The sequence below is a fragment of the Acomys russatus genome, chromosome 2, assembly GCF_903995435.1.
Source record: "Acomys russatus chromosome 2, mAcoRus1.1, whole genome shotgun sequence".
Classification (NCBI taxonomy): Eukaryota; Metazoa; Chordata; class Mammalia; order Rodentia; family Muridae; genus Acomys; species Acomys russatus.
In genome coordinates, this window is record NC_067138.1 from 106,489,897 (window position 1) to 106,509,584 (window position 19,688).

The following is a 19,688-nucleotide window of genomic DNA, read 5'->3' on the forward strand; positions in this document are numbered from 1 at the left end:
CCAAGGTATGTGCCCCACTATGTTAGTTCTAGTGGACACAGGTATTTCACCTTGTCCATTCAGTGTGCTGAATAAGAGCTGATCTTGGTTGTCACAGCAGGGAAGAGAACCTCAGTGAGGGCTGCTCCGCCAGGCCGGCCTGTGGGCATGTCTATGGGGGCATTTTCTTAATTGCTGGTTGATGGTACTGCTCCGTATGTACTACCACCAGGCATGCTCAACACAGCTGAGCAACCCACAGGAAGCAAGCCAGTAGGCAGCTTTCCTCTGTGGTCTCTGCTTCAGTTCCTGCCTTGGCTGCACTCAGTGATGGACCTGAAGGCCAAATAAACCCTTTTCCTCCTTAAGTTAGTTTTTGTGTCTTATCACAGCAACAGAAAAGCAGAGTAAAGTGGTTCCACTCCTCCTCTTGCTGTTTGTTACAGTCAGTCCCAACACGCTGTCATTTTCCTCTGGAAAATGTAGGTAAGCCTACAGGACAGTGCTCAGCTTCTATCTGCATGAAGTACCAGGCATACCCGTGCACACACAGGACTCTTTCCATCTGCTCCTGGAGCCTGCTTTAACCCCTTCCAGCTGCTCACCAGGTCCTCTCATCTCCCTCATACCCACATATCCTAACCCCCAGACAACGCTCTGAAGGGGATCCCCACCAACATGAAAATTCTTACCAAGTAACTCAGGGCACTGGCCAGCTGCTTGGCAACTTTGAACTTCCAAGGGGTAGTAAGTACATCACTTTTGCGGTGCATGAAGAGATCCAATGGTCCCCCCTCCACAAACTCTTCCACCATGATATCTGCAGATACAGAAACAGCCATATCTGGACCCTTCTGTCTGTCTAAGGGACTGCTCGCTCTCCCTTGGAAGAGTATTCTTTGATACTGCTCAGCTGCAGAACTGGCTTAACTCCAGGTTCTTCCACTTCTAATCTAGATGACCTACACTCATCTGAGCCTCAGTCTTCATCTCCCTGGGACCTTGGGAGGAGGGGGGTTGCTAAACAAGGCCTAGCACATATATAGCACATGGAAGCAGGATTCAGAATAGCAGACGTCACCACTGCTACCGTATAGCAGCACACACTGCAGCAGAGTTTAGACTGCCCACAGGACAGAGCTCCCCTTCAGCAAGTCTTCCAATGCGAACACACGAGTAGACAGCAATGCAGATTCAGTGCTCAAAGAGCTTCAGTTTTTAAAGCAACAACTCCCTGGGAACCAGAGAGATGGCTCAGTGATTAAGAGCACCGCCTGCTCTTCCAGAGATCCTGAGTTCAATTCCCAGCAACCACACAGTGGCTCACAGCCATCTATAATGTGATTTGATGCCCTCTTCTGCAGATAAAGCACTCATATACAATAAAATAAAAAAAAATATATATCTTTTCAAAAAAAAAAAAAAAAGAAAGAAAAGAAACAACTCCTTTTCCTTGGACATTCCTATCAGGAATTCAGAGGAGAAACCACCTCTCTGAGCAGCTGAAGGCTCAATCTGACAGCAGAGAGGGTGAAGCCAACTCTTATTTTACTGGCAGGAGTCTCTTCAGCAGGCAAGCCCCAGCTCAGGAGTCACACTCACATCACCTTCTTCAAGCCCTGGCATTCCTCACTGGACTGCCTCATGTCTACCCACTGGACCCCAGTTGGCAGGACAAAAATGTTAAAGAAATGGGTGAAAAACAAACTATGGCCACCACTGACTTCCACAAGTGACTTGCTAAGTACCTTGATTTCTCCTATTGTAAACAACAGGCAAAAGCCTAGTAAGTCTCACAGCGCTGATCCAGCCCCGCCAGGGCCAGCTGTCCTTGTCAAGGAAGAACGAACTTACTTTCTACATCTCGAACACAGACGCCATAGAGGTACACAATATGTTTGTGGGAAACCTGTCTCATCATGCTGGCTGCCTCAAAGAAGGCCTGTGGGAAAAGAACACAGGGATGTCAAGCTCAGCCTAGATCCCAGAAAAAGTCCCCAATGTCACCTCACAGACTTGCTAACTACCCTCCTAGTCGTCTGGTGGCGCAGACATGCCTTGACCTCTGGCCAATCTAGCCAAAGTGTGGGACTTGTTTAGACAATCCAACAATGCAGAGTAAGGCTGGTTGGATGAGCTACCCACCAACTTTCCCATCAGCCTCTCAGGCCCACCTTACTCTCATCTTCTAGATGCTGTGAAGTTCAAGGCTTATGTTAGAATAAGCAGGAAGGCACACTTCCTGCTCCACACTTAACAATGTCCCTCTCTGACAGCCTAAGAGATCATGGACAAGTCATTTGACTCCTTTGGGTATTTTGTTCCCAAATTTGTGGGAGCTTGGGAAACCCCCTGAGAGCTCTGAGAGCACTTTGTTTGTTCCAGAGATGCACACATCACACTGGGGTATTTGGTGGCAGGGAAGGGGGCAGGGCCGGACAGGACGGGTGTGAGAGGCTACTTCCTCCTCAGCATCAGTGTTCCTCCTTCAGTACTTGCACACAGTCAAGTCTGTCTAAGACAGTATTGATGGGAGGAACTCTGACTAAAGACAATGCTGGGAGCCACACAGCCAAAAAGCACAGCGCTTTTCCCAGCCAGCTCTGTTTACTGGCTCCAGAAAAGGGGCACACTTGCCAGAGAAATGTCCCTGTGGCTTGGGTCTAGAACTTTGAGGATCACTTTTATCTTCTTCTCTTCAGCAATTCCTTCATCATCCTTGTAGTCCAGCAGGGTCCCAGAATAGATATGTGTTCTTGTGCCTCTGCCAAGGTGCTCACCCTGAGGGAGGAAGCAGAAAGCTGTTTCTGTAGCTTTATGATGGCTCAAGTCAGAGCTGAGTCCTCAGTGGGATGTATGGGGCCAAGGCAAACACAGCCTTGTCCCCATCAGATCTCCAGAAAAACACAGCATTCCTAGGCAGGCACAGCACTGATGTTTCCAGGACCCAGCAACAGCCCGACTCCCTAAAGCAGCTAGTTTTCCACCTCACGGGTTAGCCTGTAGTCCAGCTGCAGCCAATCACAAACCTGTGAACAGTGTCCAACAATCCAGTCATATCAGTCTAAGCCAGGGCTCCAGAGCACATCGGAGGAGGATTCTGCCACATGCATCTCTATGCTCAGGCTAGAGGACAAAGTGAAGGGGCCTTTAACCCCTCACTCTGATGCTTACTGGCCTTTAACTAAGACACACTCCTTCATGATGCTTAATCTCAGCCAGTCTCTATAAACGGAGCAATGATGGCACCTGGTGCGTCACGCTGTAGTGAAGCGAGTAAGGAGCCTAGGCATAAAGGCTTCTGGTATAGACTGACACACAGTGTGCAGACACTCGGCTTATGAGTTCTGCTTCAGAACCTCCAATCCATGCTTTCTTCCACACTGGACCTCCACCCCCTCACTCCCTATGCCACTACTGCGGAACACCCACAAGGACATACATAAGAAGCTTGAGAAGCATAAGTCACATCAGCATCTGCCCAAGCTGAGGGCGGGGCCACGTCTTTCCTCACAGGCAGGAAGGGGACCTTCCTTCTAGATTCCACCATTCGAGTGAGACTACCCATGCGCAGAGTATGTCTGTCTCTAAGGACCCTTAAGACTGAGTTTGAATACTCCTGATTTTTAAATCTCAATACTTGGAAATTAAAACATGACTCATCGAGTTGCTAACACTAGCTCCACTAAACCTGTGAACGGGAGCTCTTATGGAAGGTCTTGCAAATACAGAAAATGGATTGTGGTCAATATCTAGGGAGCCTGTCCTGTTCCCTACAGAAAGACACACCACTGTTAACCGGGTCTATTAATTTACACAAACACCACCATTTGTCATGTGTCACAGCAGAATGGCCATTTATCCTCCCTATCTGTTGCATTCTGGCAAGGTCCTGCACCTATTCATTAGCGCTGCATCTGTCATGAGGTGATCCATCAACATTAAGGGAAGCTGTGCTCCCAGAACATTCCGTAAAAGGCATATGCTTCCAGGACAACTGCTCCTCTCCAGAAGGATGACTTAATTCCAAGGCTAGGTAATAGAACCCACGAGACCGATGTCCACTCCAGTGCCCCTCAATACAGTTCTCTGTCTGAGCAGAGACTTGGCGACTCATCTTCTGGGGCTCTGCTTTGCTGTCCTTCCCCAGGAAATCATCTCTGCCCTTCCAACAGCAGATTTTTCACATTTACACATGACACCGAGGGTGGCAATGACACCCAGATGTGCAAGTGGTTACCTCTCTGTGCTTGCTAAGTCTGGAGATTCTGGGTGCAGGCTCTACCCTAGCAAGGGCTGGGCAATGGTCTGAGTCCCCTAGAGGGTCTCTTTCTGAAGCCAGTTCTTGTCCTGCCCTGCCTCTGTTCTCTTCTTTCTATTCCTTTTGGAAGCCCCCTCTGGGAAAGCTGACTGAGCCCCAGAGGTGCTATTACACAGCACTCTGTGGGTGGGGACCATCAGTGCAGACTCCCACCAAGGAGACCAACCTCTACTGCCAGGGCAGTGTTCCGTACCCTCTACTCCAGCTGGCCCCACACCCTACTCATCTGCATCCAAAGATATCAGCAAGACAGGGTAAAATGGAGAGTGTGGCTGAGAGGCCTTAGCTGTGAAAGTAAACCTCCTTGTTAGTTTTCCACTAGAATTACACCAAAGCAGACTTTATTTACCCCTTAAATCTCCAGGGGTTCCCCTATGGGAAATCAGGACCAAAGCTGGACGAAGGCCTGTAGTTGGGACTTACTTGTATAATATCTTTCTTAAGGATCCGATCAAAACTCAGCTGGCTCATGGGGCATACAGGCTGCCACTCCTGGGCTTTCTTAGTGGCTACTAGAAGATTGGAGATTTCTGTGAAGAGATCAGAGAATTCTGAGCACCACTCTGCAGGTCCTAGATCCTGGCCAGCCAATGTATGCTGAGCCATGGGGCTTATCAAACACATATATTTGCAAATTCCATCATTCAAGGAATCTATGTTAGGTAAATGTCTAATACCCTCTAGGAGCTCACAGGCTAATGATAGTGTCAACATGAATCAGAAGTTCCATGGAGACCTACAATTTATCCAAGGTTCACACAGCAGGATCTGTCCTGGTAACGAGGCGAGGTAAGTTTCCCTTAGGAAATGAACATTAAAATCTAAGAACGGCTAGGTGTGTTAGTGCACGCCTGTAATCTTAGCACCTGAGAGACAGTAACAAAAGAGTCAGGATTTCAAAGTCAGATTCAACCAGTAAATTGGAGAGTAGCTCAGGCTGTCTCAAAATGAGTTAAAAAACAAAATAAAATCTCAAGAAGCCAGGGACCATGTCTGGAACATAATGAGTGGTGACAAGTTACTCAGTTTTATGTTTACTTTGTGGAGCTGGGGATTGCTAGGCAAGCACTCTATTTCCCAGCTCCCAACAAGAATTTGTTAACCTTAGGAAGCACTGGGGGAACTGAGTGAGGAGAAGTGGACGCTTTGAGGCTAGGGAACCCTGTGAGAAAGGGGAGCACAAGCGTTATGCAGATGGAGGAAAAAGGCAGCCTAGGATGAGAGCCCTAGAAATCCTGCTGGATTGAGCTACAACCTCTAAGCATGTGGCTTAGGACTGAGCCATTTCACAGGCTCCACTAAGTTAAACAGCAAATGCAACACATGACCAGGTCTGCCAGGCCAGGGTTACATGGGCCACAAAGAAGTGTATCCTCTGCAAGCTGCAAGGTAATAATGAGGCAACATATCCTTCCGACTTCAGACACAGTGCAGAATCCTGCATAGTCCCTAAACACATCATGTATTTTCCTCAGGTGGAGCAGGACCATTGGGAAAGTGACAACTCACAGACGTTCCCTGTTCTACGTTCTTGCACTGGAAGACAGTAGTGAGTTCAGGGAGAAATATTCTTTCATGGGAATCTTAATTCCTGGATTCTGCTAAGAAAGTTCCCCCTTTCTGATAAGAAAGTTTCCTAAGTCAAAAAGAAAGATTCACAAAGCACTCAGAAACAGCTCTAGTTTGACTTTCCTGGGGTGCAAACCTAAGTACCAGAAACTGACTTCAGGCTCTCCTGGGTGCTCCTTTTTCTGAGCCTATTCCTTCCGTGATTTTCTTGACTCTAACCTATTCCCTGATAAAATAACAGCTTAAACCGGCTATGTGCAGGAAGGAAAGGTGTCAAATATAATGCGGCTATTTGGCTGGTGGCATTGGGGCAGAAGTTGATGGCAGCAGATCATCTGGGAATTAAAGAGCAGTATGGGTCTAGAGTAGCTCATGGCTTAACTATCTCTGTGTGTGCCTTAGGGTACCTTATCTGTACCAGGGTTGACCTGTGAGAGGCGGAGAATGTTTTGTATGAGAAAGCTGTGCCCGCCTCAGGTTGCTAAGTGGGACAAATGAGTCCGTGCCTAGAAGAGTTTCCTTTAGTATGCAATAAAGGCTCCACCACTGGCTGCCACTGTCATCATGATCAACCACCATCCTGTCGTCCACCAGAATGCTCCACCCTTGTGCATCAGAAGGCAGAGTGCTCCACAAGGAGCAACTGAGTCGAAATCAGCAGCAGGCATGACTGTCCTCAGGAGGACACAGGAGAATGGAACACAGGTGGCACTGTCCTGAGCAAGGGCTGGCTTCTCTACCACACGCTTCTGCCTGGCCTCCTGTCTTTTCCCTGGCCCTATTTACTCCACACAATGAGTTGTATATTCCAGTGTGAAACCCAGATGAGGTATCTGGCTCTGGGAACCCTACAGTTAGAAAAGCAGAGAAACTGAGTAGCCTAAAATGACACTCTTGTGTCACACTTCTCTGATTTCAGCATTTCTCTAATTTGCAGGTGGCAGAGGGAAGAAAACAGGCTCTGAGAACCAACATGAGGAAGCTGGGCTCCTTAGGAATCTGGCTCCACACTGAGCTCCTCAGCCTTCTCTCCCTCCTCCCCGCAGATGAAAGACACTCTGCATCCCAGAGTTGACTGACCATGGTACCTGCCCCTCTGCAAAGTCTATGTAGACGAATGGAGAGGAAATATAAGTGGATTCGGTGAGACAGTGTGTGTTCAAATCTCCACTCTTCCTCCACTTAGAGTCCCAGCCAAACACAATGGGGACAATAGCATCCTGAATTATTTTGACAATTAAATAAGGCCTTCAAAAACTGTCAGACTGAACAGTACAAGGTGATCATTTTTTAAGGATACTAATGTAACTAGCACTGATGCCATTAGCTGTGGAACCTTGAGCAAGTCATTGAATATCCTGGAAAAACTTCCTATGTGGAAAAATAAAATAATGAAATAGTCACTGAACTTCTTTGAACATAGTAGGTACTGCTACAGTGGAAGCTACTCCAACTTTATCACCTGATGAGACAGTCCCACACAAGATTCAGTGAGCATGGCAGGCTTCCCATGAGTCACATGAACATACGCGACAGGAGACACCTTAGTGCTGGGTTTCAGAAGAGCCTCAGGAGAAGCTGCACAAGATGTTCAGCTCTGTCCCTACACTCTTCCCTCCAAAGCTACTGGCTCCCAGATCTATGCTGTTGGGATGATATCTACATCAGAACTCTGTAGAGGAACCCTTCAGGGAAAGCACATCCTAGTCTCCAGCCTTCTCCATCCCACAGATCTCCCAGAGCTGTCTTCTCCCAGGAACCAAGATCCCTAGGGAAGTAAGATCTGCTTAACACCGGAAGGGAGGTCATAGGACCGTTGGGCTTTAAGGCCCTAAGGAGCTCTGAGGTCTCTGGTCCAAGAGGCAGATGTGTTTTGCCCTTTGTGGCAGGCACATCAGCTAGCATAAAAACAAAGGCTGCAGTTACTCTCTGAGGCTGGCAGGTAACCCTATCTGATCAACAAAATACAAGTCCTTCCTGTTCCACCAAATTCAGAAACTAGTCTTTTGCTGAGAGTAAAACATAATTCACCCATTGGGAATTCAAAGCCCTGGGCTAGAAGTGTATGCGGCTCAGTTGAAGGGCAGGCACTCGTCTTATGTGCATGAGGTCCTGGGGTCTATCTCTAGCACTTCTGGGAGAAGAACCCAGGCCCTTTCTGCGCATTTCTTATGAGGACTCTAAGGTAATTGCTTTCAAGAACAAGATGCTCTCAAAGAGCTTGCTCCAAGGCTCTAATGTGTCAGGAGCTAATGTGCTGCCTTTCCCTCAAGGCCTGAGACTTGCAAAGATGCATGCAGCAAAGGCAAGGCAGCGTCTTGGCATGGAAAAATAAGAACTCCAATATATGTGGATCTAGCATCTGGGGTTAGTCCTGACCCTCAAGTTACCTTGACCTCCCATGAGACTCATTTCCTTCTGTCAGATTAAGACTCATGGCCAGGTAATCCCCCAAAGCATGATTTCACACTCAGATTTTGAGGCAAGGAGTCTACCTCCAGGACACTAGGCACATTTCTCTTAGAGCTCAGCCACAAGCAAGCCCCTGGCCCTCTGCCTGGGCCTCCCTCCTGATCCTTCTATAGGCCCTCTGACTGTAGGAGGAGGCCTGTTCTCCTTGGTATGACAGCCAAGGCCTCCTATAACCCCAAATCTGTTCTCCACAGTCCCTTTCTCCTTCTTTCCTCCTCTACTTCACAATGGCCCTCTAGTAGCTTTCTGCAGCTTCTGCCCTGGCCTGCCATGTTGCTTCATGCATACTCTAAAGCCACACTGGTCAGGCCTTTAACTGGCACCTCGCTCTCATCACCCAACACTGAACTCGAGATCTGTCTTCTGCTGTCATGCCTCATGCCTCATAGATTTTGACTATCTCTCTCTCTTTTTTTCTCCCCAGGGTATGGTATCTGTCACCCATTGGATACTGAAGTAGTCCCAGTGATCTACACTAGACTACACCCGCAGAGAGCAGGGTCTAGGTCTTCGCATCTACAACAGTTCCTTGGCCCACAGACATGCCAGAAACATTTGTCGGATACCTAAACCAAAGTAAGCTGTCAAGCCACTTTACTCAGGGAACAAAGAAACCTCTGCTAATTAACCCCTAGCACTCTCAGTTTTGCAATTGCAGTGGGGTGGTAAGGAGACCTGTGTCTGTTCTACAGACAACACTGTTACTAGAGAGATGACATGTGACATGGGAACAGACCTGCAACAGAGTCAAAGAAAACCCCCTAGGACTACAGTTTCTTTAACCCAGACAACATCCTTTGATCCACATGGGTGAAGCATCACAAAGTGGAAAGAGCAACCCAGAGGGACACAGCCTGGCTCTAGCAGAGACGAACCTCGGGGCTTAGGCTGACAGCAGCGCTTCAGCACAAAGCTTATATTGTCTGTGCGCAGAATCTGCTTCTTGAGGTGGTTCATGAGGTCTCTCAGGCTAGGAAAGTGGTCGGCAGAGCCATGCAGGCTGTAGCGGCCTTTCTGTACCTCAATCTGAAAGTTCTTGAACTGCTTCTGGCCGCCTAACACCTGCCATACAGAAAAACAACCGTGTTTAGAATGGGGCCAAGCAATGTTAATATTAGGGAGCACTGAGCAAGGTGTAGAAACTCTGTGTGTCTAAAAATACCACCCCCCAAAAACTCCATCAACACACCAACCAATCGACTATAAGTCAATAATGAAGCAGTGCCAGGAAAAGGTACTGATAAAAAATGGAGCTGAATCGTCAGCATTATGGAGATCTTACCGCTACAGAAATGTATAGAATTGGGTTTTGACCTGTAAGATAAAGGCGATGAAGATGTCATAGGCTTGTTGCATATTTTAAAAATTCACACTTTTTAGAATGACCAATTATTGAAAGCTGAGCTCAATGTGTATCTACATCACTGCCTCTCGGGTTCATGGAACATGGTGGAAGGAGGGGTGGAAAGAATGCACAAAGAGGAGGAGAGGGTGGAGTGTTATAGATTGTTCCCTTTTATTTTTCTTTCTTTCTTTTTTTCTCCCTGACACACCATGGCTGTTGCACTCTTGAAGGTTTGGTAGCTGTGATTATCAAGGTAAGACTGGACTGGCCAACACCTTATCATGGAGGGAAGAAGGGACTAGGAGGCTCCATCCTCCTCAAGATATAGGCATGTAAAAGCTGCTGGGGAAGGAGGAGGCCTCTTCATCAGTGGTGCCCATGCACCTGTAAGCAATCCTAATTAAACTCAGTCATTAAAAAAAAGATATGAAAATGAAAGAACTTTCTGAGAAAAGGAAAGAGATTGGCAGGAGTTGGAGAGGGCAAGAAAGGGAGAAGGAGTCATGAGGGGTAAGTATAGATCAAATATGTACAGAGATGAAAATATAAAAAAAATCCGTTATTATGTGTAATTAATAAGTGCTAATTTTAGGAGGAGAAAAAAACATTAGTACTTCATATTAGCCAGCATATTTATGAAATAAAAACTGTGATGGCTAAATTCACCCAGAACTTTCCAAAATGAGCCTTTGCACACCATGAAGCAGCCCAAGGAGAAGCACACTGGGAGCTGGTGTGTGTCTGTCCATCCAGTCCACAATTCTAGTACCACAAAAGACAGTCTGAGCAGTTTTCTTCCATGGGAGGCGGCTGCTGCTGCTGCTGCTGTTCCTCCTCCTCTTCTTCCTCCTCTTCTTTTAATTTACTGTGTTTTTTCCCCCGAGACAGGTTTTCTCTGTGCAGCTTTGGCTGTCCTGGACTTGCTTTGTAGACCAGGCTGGCCTCGAATTCACAGAGATACACTTGCCTCTGCCTCCCAAGTGATGATGGGATTATAGGTGTGTGCCACCACACCCTACGGCTCTTGGTATTATAAAGAAAAATATCAAGAATGAGGGCCAGGAAGATCTCCTTAAGCCACAAACTGGACATGATATCTAAAATACCCATGTCCACAAGGTTACTCCATCCTACAAACCCATGCAATGGCACAACACCGCCTTTCTCATGCAGCCTCTGTAAGCTTTAGCCAACTATACGTATGTAAAATGCTAGCTCTGTGCCTGGCCACATGAAATAAACAATCCTCTGTGACTTTTTTTTTGCCAGGTAACTTGACCAACTAGGCTGTTACTCTGACTCTACTCTGAGGTGGCACTACCTTACACAGTCATCCATACTACTAAACCTCCTCCAAAGACTGAGCAGGAACCGAAAACCGGCAGCCTATGCACGTAACAAGCCTGACAAAGTATGAACCACTGGGCCCAAGTCAGACCTGAGGTCTGGCTGTTCAGGAACTCCTGGAACTTCTTCCAGGACACCTGGCAGCACTGGGTTCCTTATGCAACTTCCTCCTTCCACTCCTGACAGAGCCTCTTGTACTTTTCTCTGGTGTTTGACTTCTGCTATATGCAAATGCCTGGCCTCCGTCTAGTAGGCTCTTCCCACTCGTTTTTCCAGTGTAGGCGAGCCCCACTATTGCTGGTAAATTTAATGTACACTAACACTATGAAACTCATTATTTTCACTGGGCATGGTGGTACACTCCTTTAATCTCAGCACTGAGGAGGCAGAGGTCACTGACCTCTATGAGTTCAAGGCCAACGTAGTCTATATAATGAGTTCCAGGACAGCTACAGATACATAGAGAAATGCTATCTCAAAAGCCAAACCAAGCAAACAACAAAAACCCAAGGCCCAAACAAACAAAACCTGACCCTTGCCATCCTCTAAAATATTCTACTTAGCATTATAAAAAGTTGCAAAGGCATTTGAGGGATCACGGCCTTCAGGATTTCCCTCACTTGGTTCTTGGTTTGAAGCCCTATCTGGATGTTTATGCAGTAGACACCTCAGGATAGCAATTTATGTTAAAGTGCCCAAAGATACTGCTGCAGAAAACAGGCTATGTTGATGAAGTAGCTCTCTGGCACTAGTCCGTATCAGAGAATGCCACAGACAAGCACAGCTCTGGGTCTTATGATCCTGCCACTGGCTATAAAGGAGTCACTCTAGATAATTATACATACTTCACAGGGGCCTCACGGAAGGCAGTCTCCTGGTCATGTTCTACCTTCCAAAGGTACAGTCCTCCTGCCAAGAGGAAAGAGAAGAGAAAGAAGGAAAGAAAGAAGGAGGGGAAGAGAGGTACAAAGAGAAAAAGGAATAGAAGAGGAAGGGAGAGACCAAGGGAGGGAGGGAAGGGGGTAGGACCAGCCAGAAAGAAGGATATAGGGTTTGGCTATCGAGTCCTATCAGTCTGGATGTTCTTTCTAGATTACCAGGGACTTGCGCAGAGACCCAGATGTTCCTTTGTGTCACAGCTCCCGGGCTGGGAGCAATTCACAGAGACCTCATGGCTGTATCCCCTGGCCCACACCTGTGTCCTGACTAACCTCAGACTTTTCAAAGCAGGTGACAGTCATAAGGATGTTGTCAAAGTCAGTGCAGCTCCACCTCAGCACGTACATCCCCTCCTCGTTCCCTTCTTGCCGCAGCTTATTGATAGCATATTCTGTGCTGGAGAGAGAAACAGGCAAGGGACAAAGAATCACACCACAGCACTTCAAGTGTCAGGAGCATCCACTCAGCTGCAGTAGCTCAGGTTTATGGTCCCACTCTGTTACCTGCCAGTTACCTTCCTAAAGTCCTCTGTGACATGGCATGAAGGAGGTGGTGATGAGGAATTTGAGACACCCTGAGTTTCCAATAACAGAAAGGAACTCACCTGCTGCCTGCCCCTCAACACACATGGCCTGCTTGGTTTTGCCCAAGTTCTCCAAAGATACTGTCTCTGTGTCTCACCAGAAGTGTCCCCTAATCCTGGTCAGGAAGAGCTGCCAAGGATACAGCAGCAGGAGTACCACACTGGGCCCTCTCCAGCTCCTCATTCTAACTGCTGGGGAGAGCAGTGGAGTCTGCTTTGTTTACTGCTGTGTCCTCAGTGACCACACCAGGTCTGGCTCACAGTACATGCTTAATCGGTAACAAGTTGAATAAATACCTCAGTGATGAGTGAAAGAGCATTAGAGGAGAGCACGCCTTATACTCCTTTGTATTCCCAAGGCAGTGAGTCTTGATACCCAAAGAGCACAGAACACTGGCCACATGGTTACTAGTACCTGGTCAGTATGCTCACAAGTGCTGGTTAAAGAGAACTGGTGTGGTCAATGAGCTTTAGAAAAGCGGAGACTTGCCAGATATTGCTGGCGCACGCCTTTAATCCCAGCATTTGGCAGGCAAATCTGAGCTCTAGGCCAGCCTGGTCTACAAAGTGAGTTCCAGGACAGCCAGGGCTACACAGAGAAACCCTATCTCAAAAAATCAAACCAATGCCCCCAACCTAGAAGAAAAAGAAAAGGAAAGCAGAGACTTTAAGTACTTTCCAACTGTGCCATATGGTCACTGACATTGTCATACCCTCACTCATGCTGATTCCTCACCAGGAACACACAACTGTCCCCTCTTTGAGACTTGGCAAGCCATCATTGACTCTTGAATGTTTAATCCAATTTTGCATGCTACCTACACCAAGTAGTAGATTTCAGCTCCCACAGACATGCAACACTCATTCCTTCATGCTCACTCTATGTGCTTGCTGTGAGTGCCAGAATAGCAGGAAGCAATGCAGGCATGCGTTTAGGAGGCTCATTCTCTGTGGAGAGAGGGAAGCCAAACAGGAAATGCATGGACATAAAACTAAACATTGGCGGTAAGGAGGTAATGAACACCACTGAAGGAAAGCAGAGTAGAATGCAATGTCCAGGGAGGGACAGGGAAAAGGACAGACAGAATGTTGTCGCTTTATACAAGGTGAGTAGAAATGACTTCTTGGATAAGGCAATAGCTAACACCTGAAGGAAGGAGAGGCTGTGGAGACCCTAGAGCAGTCAATCTCAACCTGTGAGCTGGGGCCTATTTGGGGGTTACATGTCAGATATCCTGCTTATCAGATATTTATATTACAATTCATAACATTAGCTGTGGTGGTTTGATGAGGCTTGGTCCTCATGTTTGAATGTGTGGCCTACGGAGAACGGCACTATCAGACAGTATGGCCTTGTCTGAATGGAGGCAGCCTTGCTGAGGAAATGTGCCACTGTGGGGATGGGCTTTGAAGTCTCTATGTTCAAGCTTTGTCCAGGGTGGAAATCCAGTCTCTTCCTCGTGGCTGCCTTCAGATCAAGATGTAGGACTCTTGGCTCCTCCAGCACCATGTCTGCCTGTCTGCCTGTGCACTGCCATGCTTCTCACCACAATGATAATGTACCAAACCTCGGAAACTGTGAGCAACCCCCGAGTTAATGCTTTCCTTTATAAGAGTTGCCATGATCATGGTGTCTTTTCACAGCAATGATATCCAAATTAAGACAGTACCAAAATTATAATTATGAAGTAGCAACGGAATAATTTTATGGTTGGGGTCATCATATGAGAGCATTCCGGACAACGGGAAAAGCCGGTGCCAGCGTCTGGATGCTCAACTGAAGCTGGGACAGCAGAGGAAAATGCTTCTATGGTGGGCAGTTCCTCACTCTGCAATTCTTCATGAGCCTGTCTCAGCCAGTGAGCACACACCACCAACCTACTCATCTCTCAGGTAACCAGCATGGGAAGAAGGGGAAGCCTGGAACACAGATGAAGACAATCTCTAAGACTTAAAAATCTGCATCCTGTCTCCCTTGAAGTGTTCAGTACTGGACAGGGCAGGAGTTGGCTATGAAGAAGCGAGGGGCTAAAGTATGAGAAGCAAAGACCAAATGAAGGAAGGAGCAGGGGCATGCTGCAAGGCTACATCAGGAAATGACAGGAAGGGCTAGTGAAAGCTCAGTTAGCACAGTGCACAAAGACGGCAGCAGCCTCCAAGTGCTAGCCAGCATGGCCAATTGACCCATCCTCAACAACTGGCCACATGTGCTGCTAAGGGAACCAGACTTTCTACCTCTAAAACCCAGGCTCTTTTTACACCAAAGGTAATAGAAAGCATTCTTGAACCAACCAGATTGGTCCGTGACAGCCATTCTGTATATTGTGGACAATCAGTGGGGGAGCCACATCGGTGCAGAGGTAATGGTGGGCATCTGCTGTGAGCCGGAAGTAGCCATCTACCAGGGACACAAAGGACAAGGCCTCCTCATGAGAAGAGAGCTTCAGTTCCTGGTGAGAGAAGACACGCCACAGTTACATCACTTCATTCTCCTGTGGCTGGCATCTACCTGCTGATACCTTTGAAAAGCAGATTTCAAACACTCCAGAGCAGGGGCAGCTAGCTAAAGCACACCCCACCTGGCATATGAGCACCTTAGCTTCCTGACAGCAGAAGCCTGGGCAGCATGAGTGTGTGGGAGATGCAGAGAGAACTGACAACAAAGCAAAACTTGGCAACTGGCTGGCATCCTGCTTTTGTGAAAGACCAGAGGCCAAGTACTGCCTGCTCAAAGAGTGGAGATGTTAGAACAAGAATGCTCTCAGGTGGGAGGAGGGCACAGCAGCGAGTCACAAGTTCTGCAGCCAGCCTCTTCAAGTTCACAGCATCTCTACCTGTCGCTGGCCTCAAACAATCAATTCACTGCTTTTACAGGTCAAAACAGTCAACCACTAGCAATTTCAAATTGTTTAACAAAGGATCTATGCCCTTTTAACAATGTACTTGACTTCTTTGTCCCTCAGTAAAATAGGTATAATTATCACCACAGAGTTAACATGGTTATTAAAACAGCTGACCCTTGTAAGGTCCTTGAGTAGAAAATGCCTGGCACAACCTTAGTGCAGGTATCAGTGAAGGAAAACCCACTTAAAAGAGACAGGTACTTCTTGTGCCTTTCTCTGTTATGATTCCCTTTGCAGCACTGTAGCCTGGCAGAACCATAGGCCTAAATGGCTAGTGTGAATTCTGACCTTCAATATGGTGGGCACTAACTGGGTGCCAGATGTGACTGGCAGCTCGGAAATGATGGAGCTCCTCATAAAATGTGAGCCCCACTTACTGCTTCTCTCCCTCTGCTGTCATCTTACAAGGCTACCCACAGTGATAACCAGACCACTGATCTGCCATCACTACCACCCCAACCTCCTCAGATTTCTGGGGGTTTGGTAACTTCTTAGAAACAGTAACAACACTGGCAGAAAGTATGGGCTGCAGGCAGGCAGCCTCAGGCAAATCCTGGCACGTTCTCACTATGAAGCACAGTACAAGTCCCTAAGGCTCTCTATTACAGTCTCAGGTTCCCCACTTGAAACTGAGTTGGCACCTCTACATCTACAATTCTTTTAAAGCATTGATTCTCAACCTTCCTAATGCTGTGACCCCTTAATACAGTTCATATTGTAGTGATCCCCAATCATAAAGTTATTTCTGCAGCTCCTTCATAAGTATAATTTTGCTACTGTTGTGAATCCTAATATAAATATCTTATATGCAGATGGTCTTAGGGGATGCCTATGAAAGGACTGTTCAACCCCCGCAATGGGTCTCGACCCATAGGCCGAGACCTGCTATTCTACAGGCTCTTGACCACAACCTACAAGCAGAGGTGAGGAGGCACCAACAACATGTTTCTCCCTCCACTTCCCATTTTTGCACCATTTCTCAATATTTCTATTTCTCTCTTTGCTTTTTAAATTTTCTTGTCAGATTTATTTGTGTGTGCATGAACATATGCAGCCACAGCGCACATGTCGAGGTCAGAGGACAACTTTGTAAAGTCAGTTCTCTCCTTCTACCTGTATGTGGCTCCTGAGAATTGAACTCAGGTCGTCAAGCTTGGTGGGCAAGTGTCTACACCTGCTGAGCCACCTGGCCAGCTTAACTTTAACTACATTTTTTCCCTGATAAAGTTATTTATTTTAATGTTTGAGAAGAGGGAAGGTAGACTAAGAAAATGAAAGCAGCCCACAATCTTACCACAAACAAGTGGCTGTGAAGACGGAACAGTTGCTCTAAGGGCATGTGTGCACATGCATGCTAACCTTCAAAACTCTGTAAAGAAAATCAGTACCAGCTTATAGATCAATATTCACATTCTGCTTTTATTCTATTTACAGATCTTTCTTTTTTGTTTTAACAGTTTGGTTAACAGGTGAGCTGAGATCACTTTCCCAGCCTTCTATTTTATATCTAGGTTGTTTGTAGTATTTTGACATGGTAAATACTGCTGAAATGAACTTTCGTTTGTTAGGTTTGGGTTTTTTTCAAGACAGTTTCCCTGTGTGGCCCTGCTACCTGAACCTCATTCTGTAGACCAGGCTGGCCTAGAACTTGGAGACCTGAAATGAACATTCTTACTCATAAGCCACTGTCTGCATCTCACATTGTTTCTGGAAAACATGTCCCCCCGGGTTCCTAAGTGGAAACCTACAGGAATATTTTCAAGGTCTTTGCTGTCAACAGCTTTCTAGAAGGTTGTCAGAAAGACACCCTCCAGACATGACAGTGTGGCTTGTCCTGAACTACCTCTCAGGCTCTCCCTTTGCATTGTGCATTATCTTTCTGACATCACTTTAGGCAAAACCTGCTGCTGACAGCCTTCGCTCTGCATGCCTGTCACACTAGCCTGTCCTCAACATGCGTTATCAGGGTGGCTTCCCAAGACAAAAACTTGTTTACTTGGCAGAGTTACCACTTTCCCTCCCAAACTGGCCTGCCTGTCTAGATTGTATCCTCAAGTGATACCAAAGAACAAAAAGTGAGGTGACACCCTGCCAGCTGTCCGAGTCCCTGGGTGTGCCTGACACTCTGATGAAGCTGTTCTGTGGCTTGCCACGTGTCTGACGGTCTCATCATGTGCCAAGTGTGGCTTCCCACCATTTCATCTCAGATAACCCACCCACCTCAGCAGAGACACCTCTGGTAGCTCTGTCTTTTCCTTTTAAAATCAGAGATTAATTTATGGTTAACAGTATGAGATAGACTTAGGATGGAACCAGAGTCTACAGCAATAAACTCTGGGAACAAACCTATAATACACAAGAGTGGCCCAGACATCAGAAAGACAGAAGGACCAGAAAACAAAATGAAGTACAAAGAGGCAAAGTGCTTGATCCAGCTCCGTTGTGGAGCTCTAGTACATGAGCAGGGCTGGCTGGGACCTCGGGTCCTGTTGCGTCCCTTCTCCTAACCCCCAACCCCTTAGCTCCTTGACTTCTATGCTTAGAAGGTGGGAAGTTGGTATTTCCACAGTTTGGGAACGTGGGTTTGGTTGTACAGTTGATCAAGACTCCTGAGAGGTAGAGTCTCCCTAGGGAGTGGAGACTGGGAGGTATTAGAACAGCAGAAATCATCAAAGGGTTCAAGAAGTCAGGTGCCAGGACAGGGCCACCACACAGCGGGCTTCTGCCCAGAACAGGCCTCTATCCATTTATGTCTACTATACCAACACAGTACAATAAATAACTGTAAATCCTTTTCTTTCATATCCACTTTTTAAATGTCTCTGTATCTGCCACAACTGTGCAAGTGCCCATCTAAGCCAGAAGAAGGCCTCAGATTTCCCAAAGCTGGAGCTACAAATGGTTTTGAGTCATAGGACACGTATGCTGGGGTTCAAACTGGGGTCTTCTGAAAGAACAGCAATTGCTCTTGACTGCTGAGCCATCTCTCCAACCTGTTGCTCACTTATTTTTATAAACTAAATATTGTGATTTCAATGTCTTTGGGTAGTCAACAAACCCTAAAGCAGATGAGACATTTGCAAGAACCAAGTGCCAAGGATATGCCAGCGTAACTCTGGAGCAGACACTGAAAGCGCCCATCACCAGACGTTTCCTTGGGCACGGGAACTCTGGAAACCATGTGCCACAGAGCTGCCCTCAGCAGTGGCCCTCTCTCACGCACATGCAGCTGGAAAGCTTCTAAGCTGGCTTACCATGTTTTTGTTGTCCTGCTTGTTAATGCTGACCACAGATTCCTTTATTACAATGTGGGTAATTTCAGGAAAATAGGAAAAATTGTTCCAATCTTCCCGGAGTTTGTTTTTCTCCTCATCTTTCTTATGTTTATGTTCTAGTTTTTTCCGCTTCAGTTTATTTTTTTCCTTTTCAACAGGAACTACCTGATAAGATAACAAAAGTGACAGGATTTGGTTAGCTTTCTCATTTTCTGTTGAAAAAAGGTCAATACTTCTAGAAATTTCAAACAGGGCCAAGGCCCAAGGAAGAGAAAGTCATGTCTGAAATCAGAGAAACTCAGGGAACCATGGGCTTAGACACAAATGACGGAGTCCTACCAGAGAAGTTTGGGATTTCACTCTCTAAGAATCCTTGAGCATGTGGACCACAGTCCTTCCATGACTTACAATGTGCACGGTGATGCGAGAGAGGGCATAATGGGCACACCAACCACAGGCCTCCTCACTTCCAGACTGGACAGTGTGCTTCAGCCCAGGCAGACAGCAGATCTTTCCAAATACAAATGCTACCAATGTTTTGACTTTATAATAGTTCTAGGACGAAGCTTTTCAGGAGATGATATAAATCCACATTTCAAAAACTGACATGCTAAAGAATATATATATCTGTCCAAATTTATCTAGCTAACTAGCATGAGCTTTGCATAGCAGATTCCACATTAACTTCCTGTCCCTACTAGCGACTTAACTAGTCAGGTCATCTCTGAGTCATGATTTCCCCAGCCATAAAATACCAACTGTCAATATCAATCTTCATGAGCTTAGGTACATACCTATCTATCCATTAGCCACTGTGAAGAAGGCCTTTGGTAAGTTGGTGTTATTTTACCATGAGAATAAGGCAGGAGGAGAAAATGAATCTTACAATTAATATTATTGCTTGCAGTGGTAACTAGGCAGCTTCAGTGATTCAGTCAACAGTTATTATCAGTCA

General features: G+C 46.6%; 1 protein-coding gene across 1 annotated transcript in view; it reads right to left on the minus strand.

The window, feature by feature from the left end:
* The window catches only part of Jak1 (Janus kinase 1), a 129,213-nt gene that overhangs the window by 9,449 nt on the left and 100,076 nt on the right, over window positions 1-19,688 (minus strand). Inside the window, exons 8-15 of the mRNA XM_051164747.1 lie at window positions 18,713-18,898; window positions 14,848-15,005; window positions 12,245-12,368; window positions 9,217-9,403; window positions 4,724-4,830; window positions 2,617-2,760; window positions 1,834-1,921; window positions 672-799 (exon numbers count right to left, since the gene is read on the minus strand). Coding sequence (XP_051020704.1) covers window positions 672-799; window positions 1,834-1,921; window positions 2,617-2,760; window positions 4,724-4,830; window positions 9,217-9,403; window positions 12,245-12,368; window positions 14,848-15,005; window positions 18,713-18,898 — 1,122 coding nt within the window. The remainder of the gene's footprint in view (window positions 1-671; window positions 800-1,833; window positions 1,922-2,616; window positions 2,761-4,723; window positions 4,831-9,216; window positions 9,404-12,244; window positions 12,369-14,847; window positions 15,006-18,712; window positions 18,899-19,688) is intronic.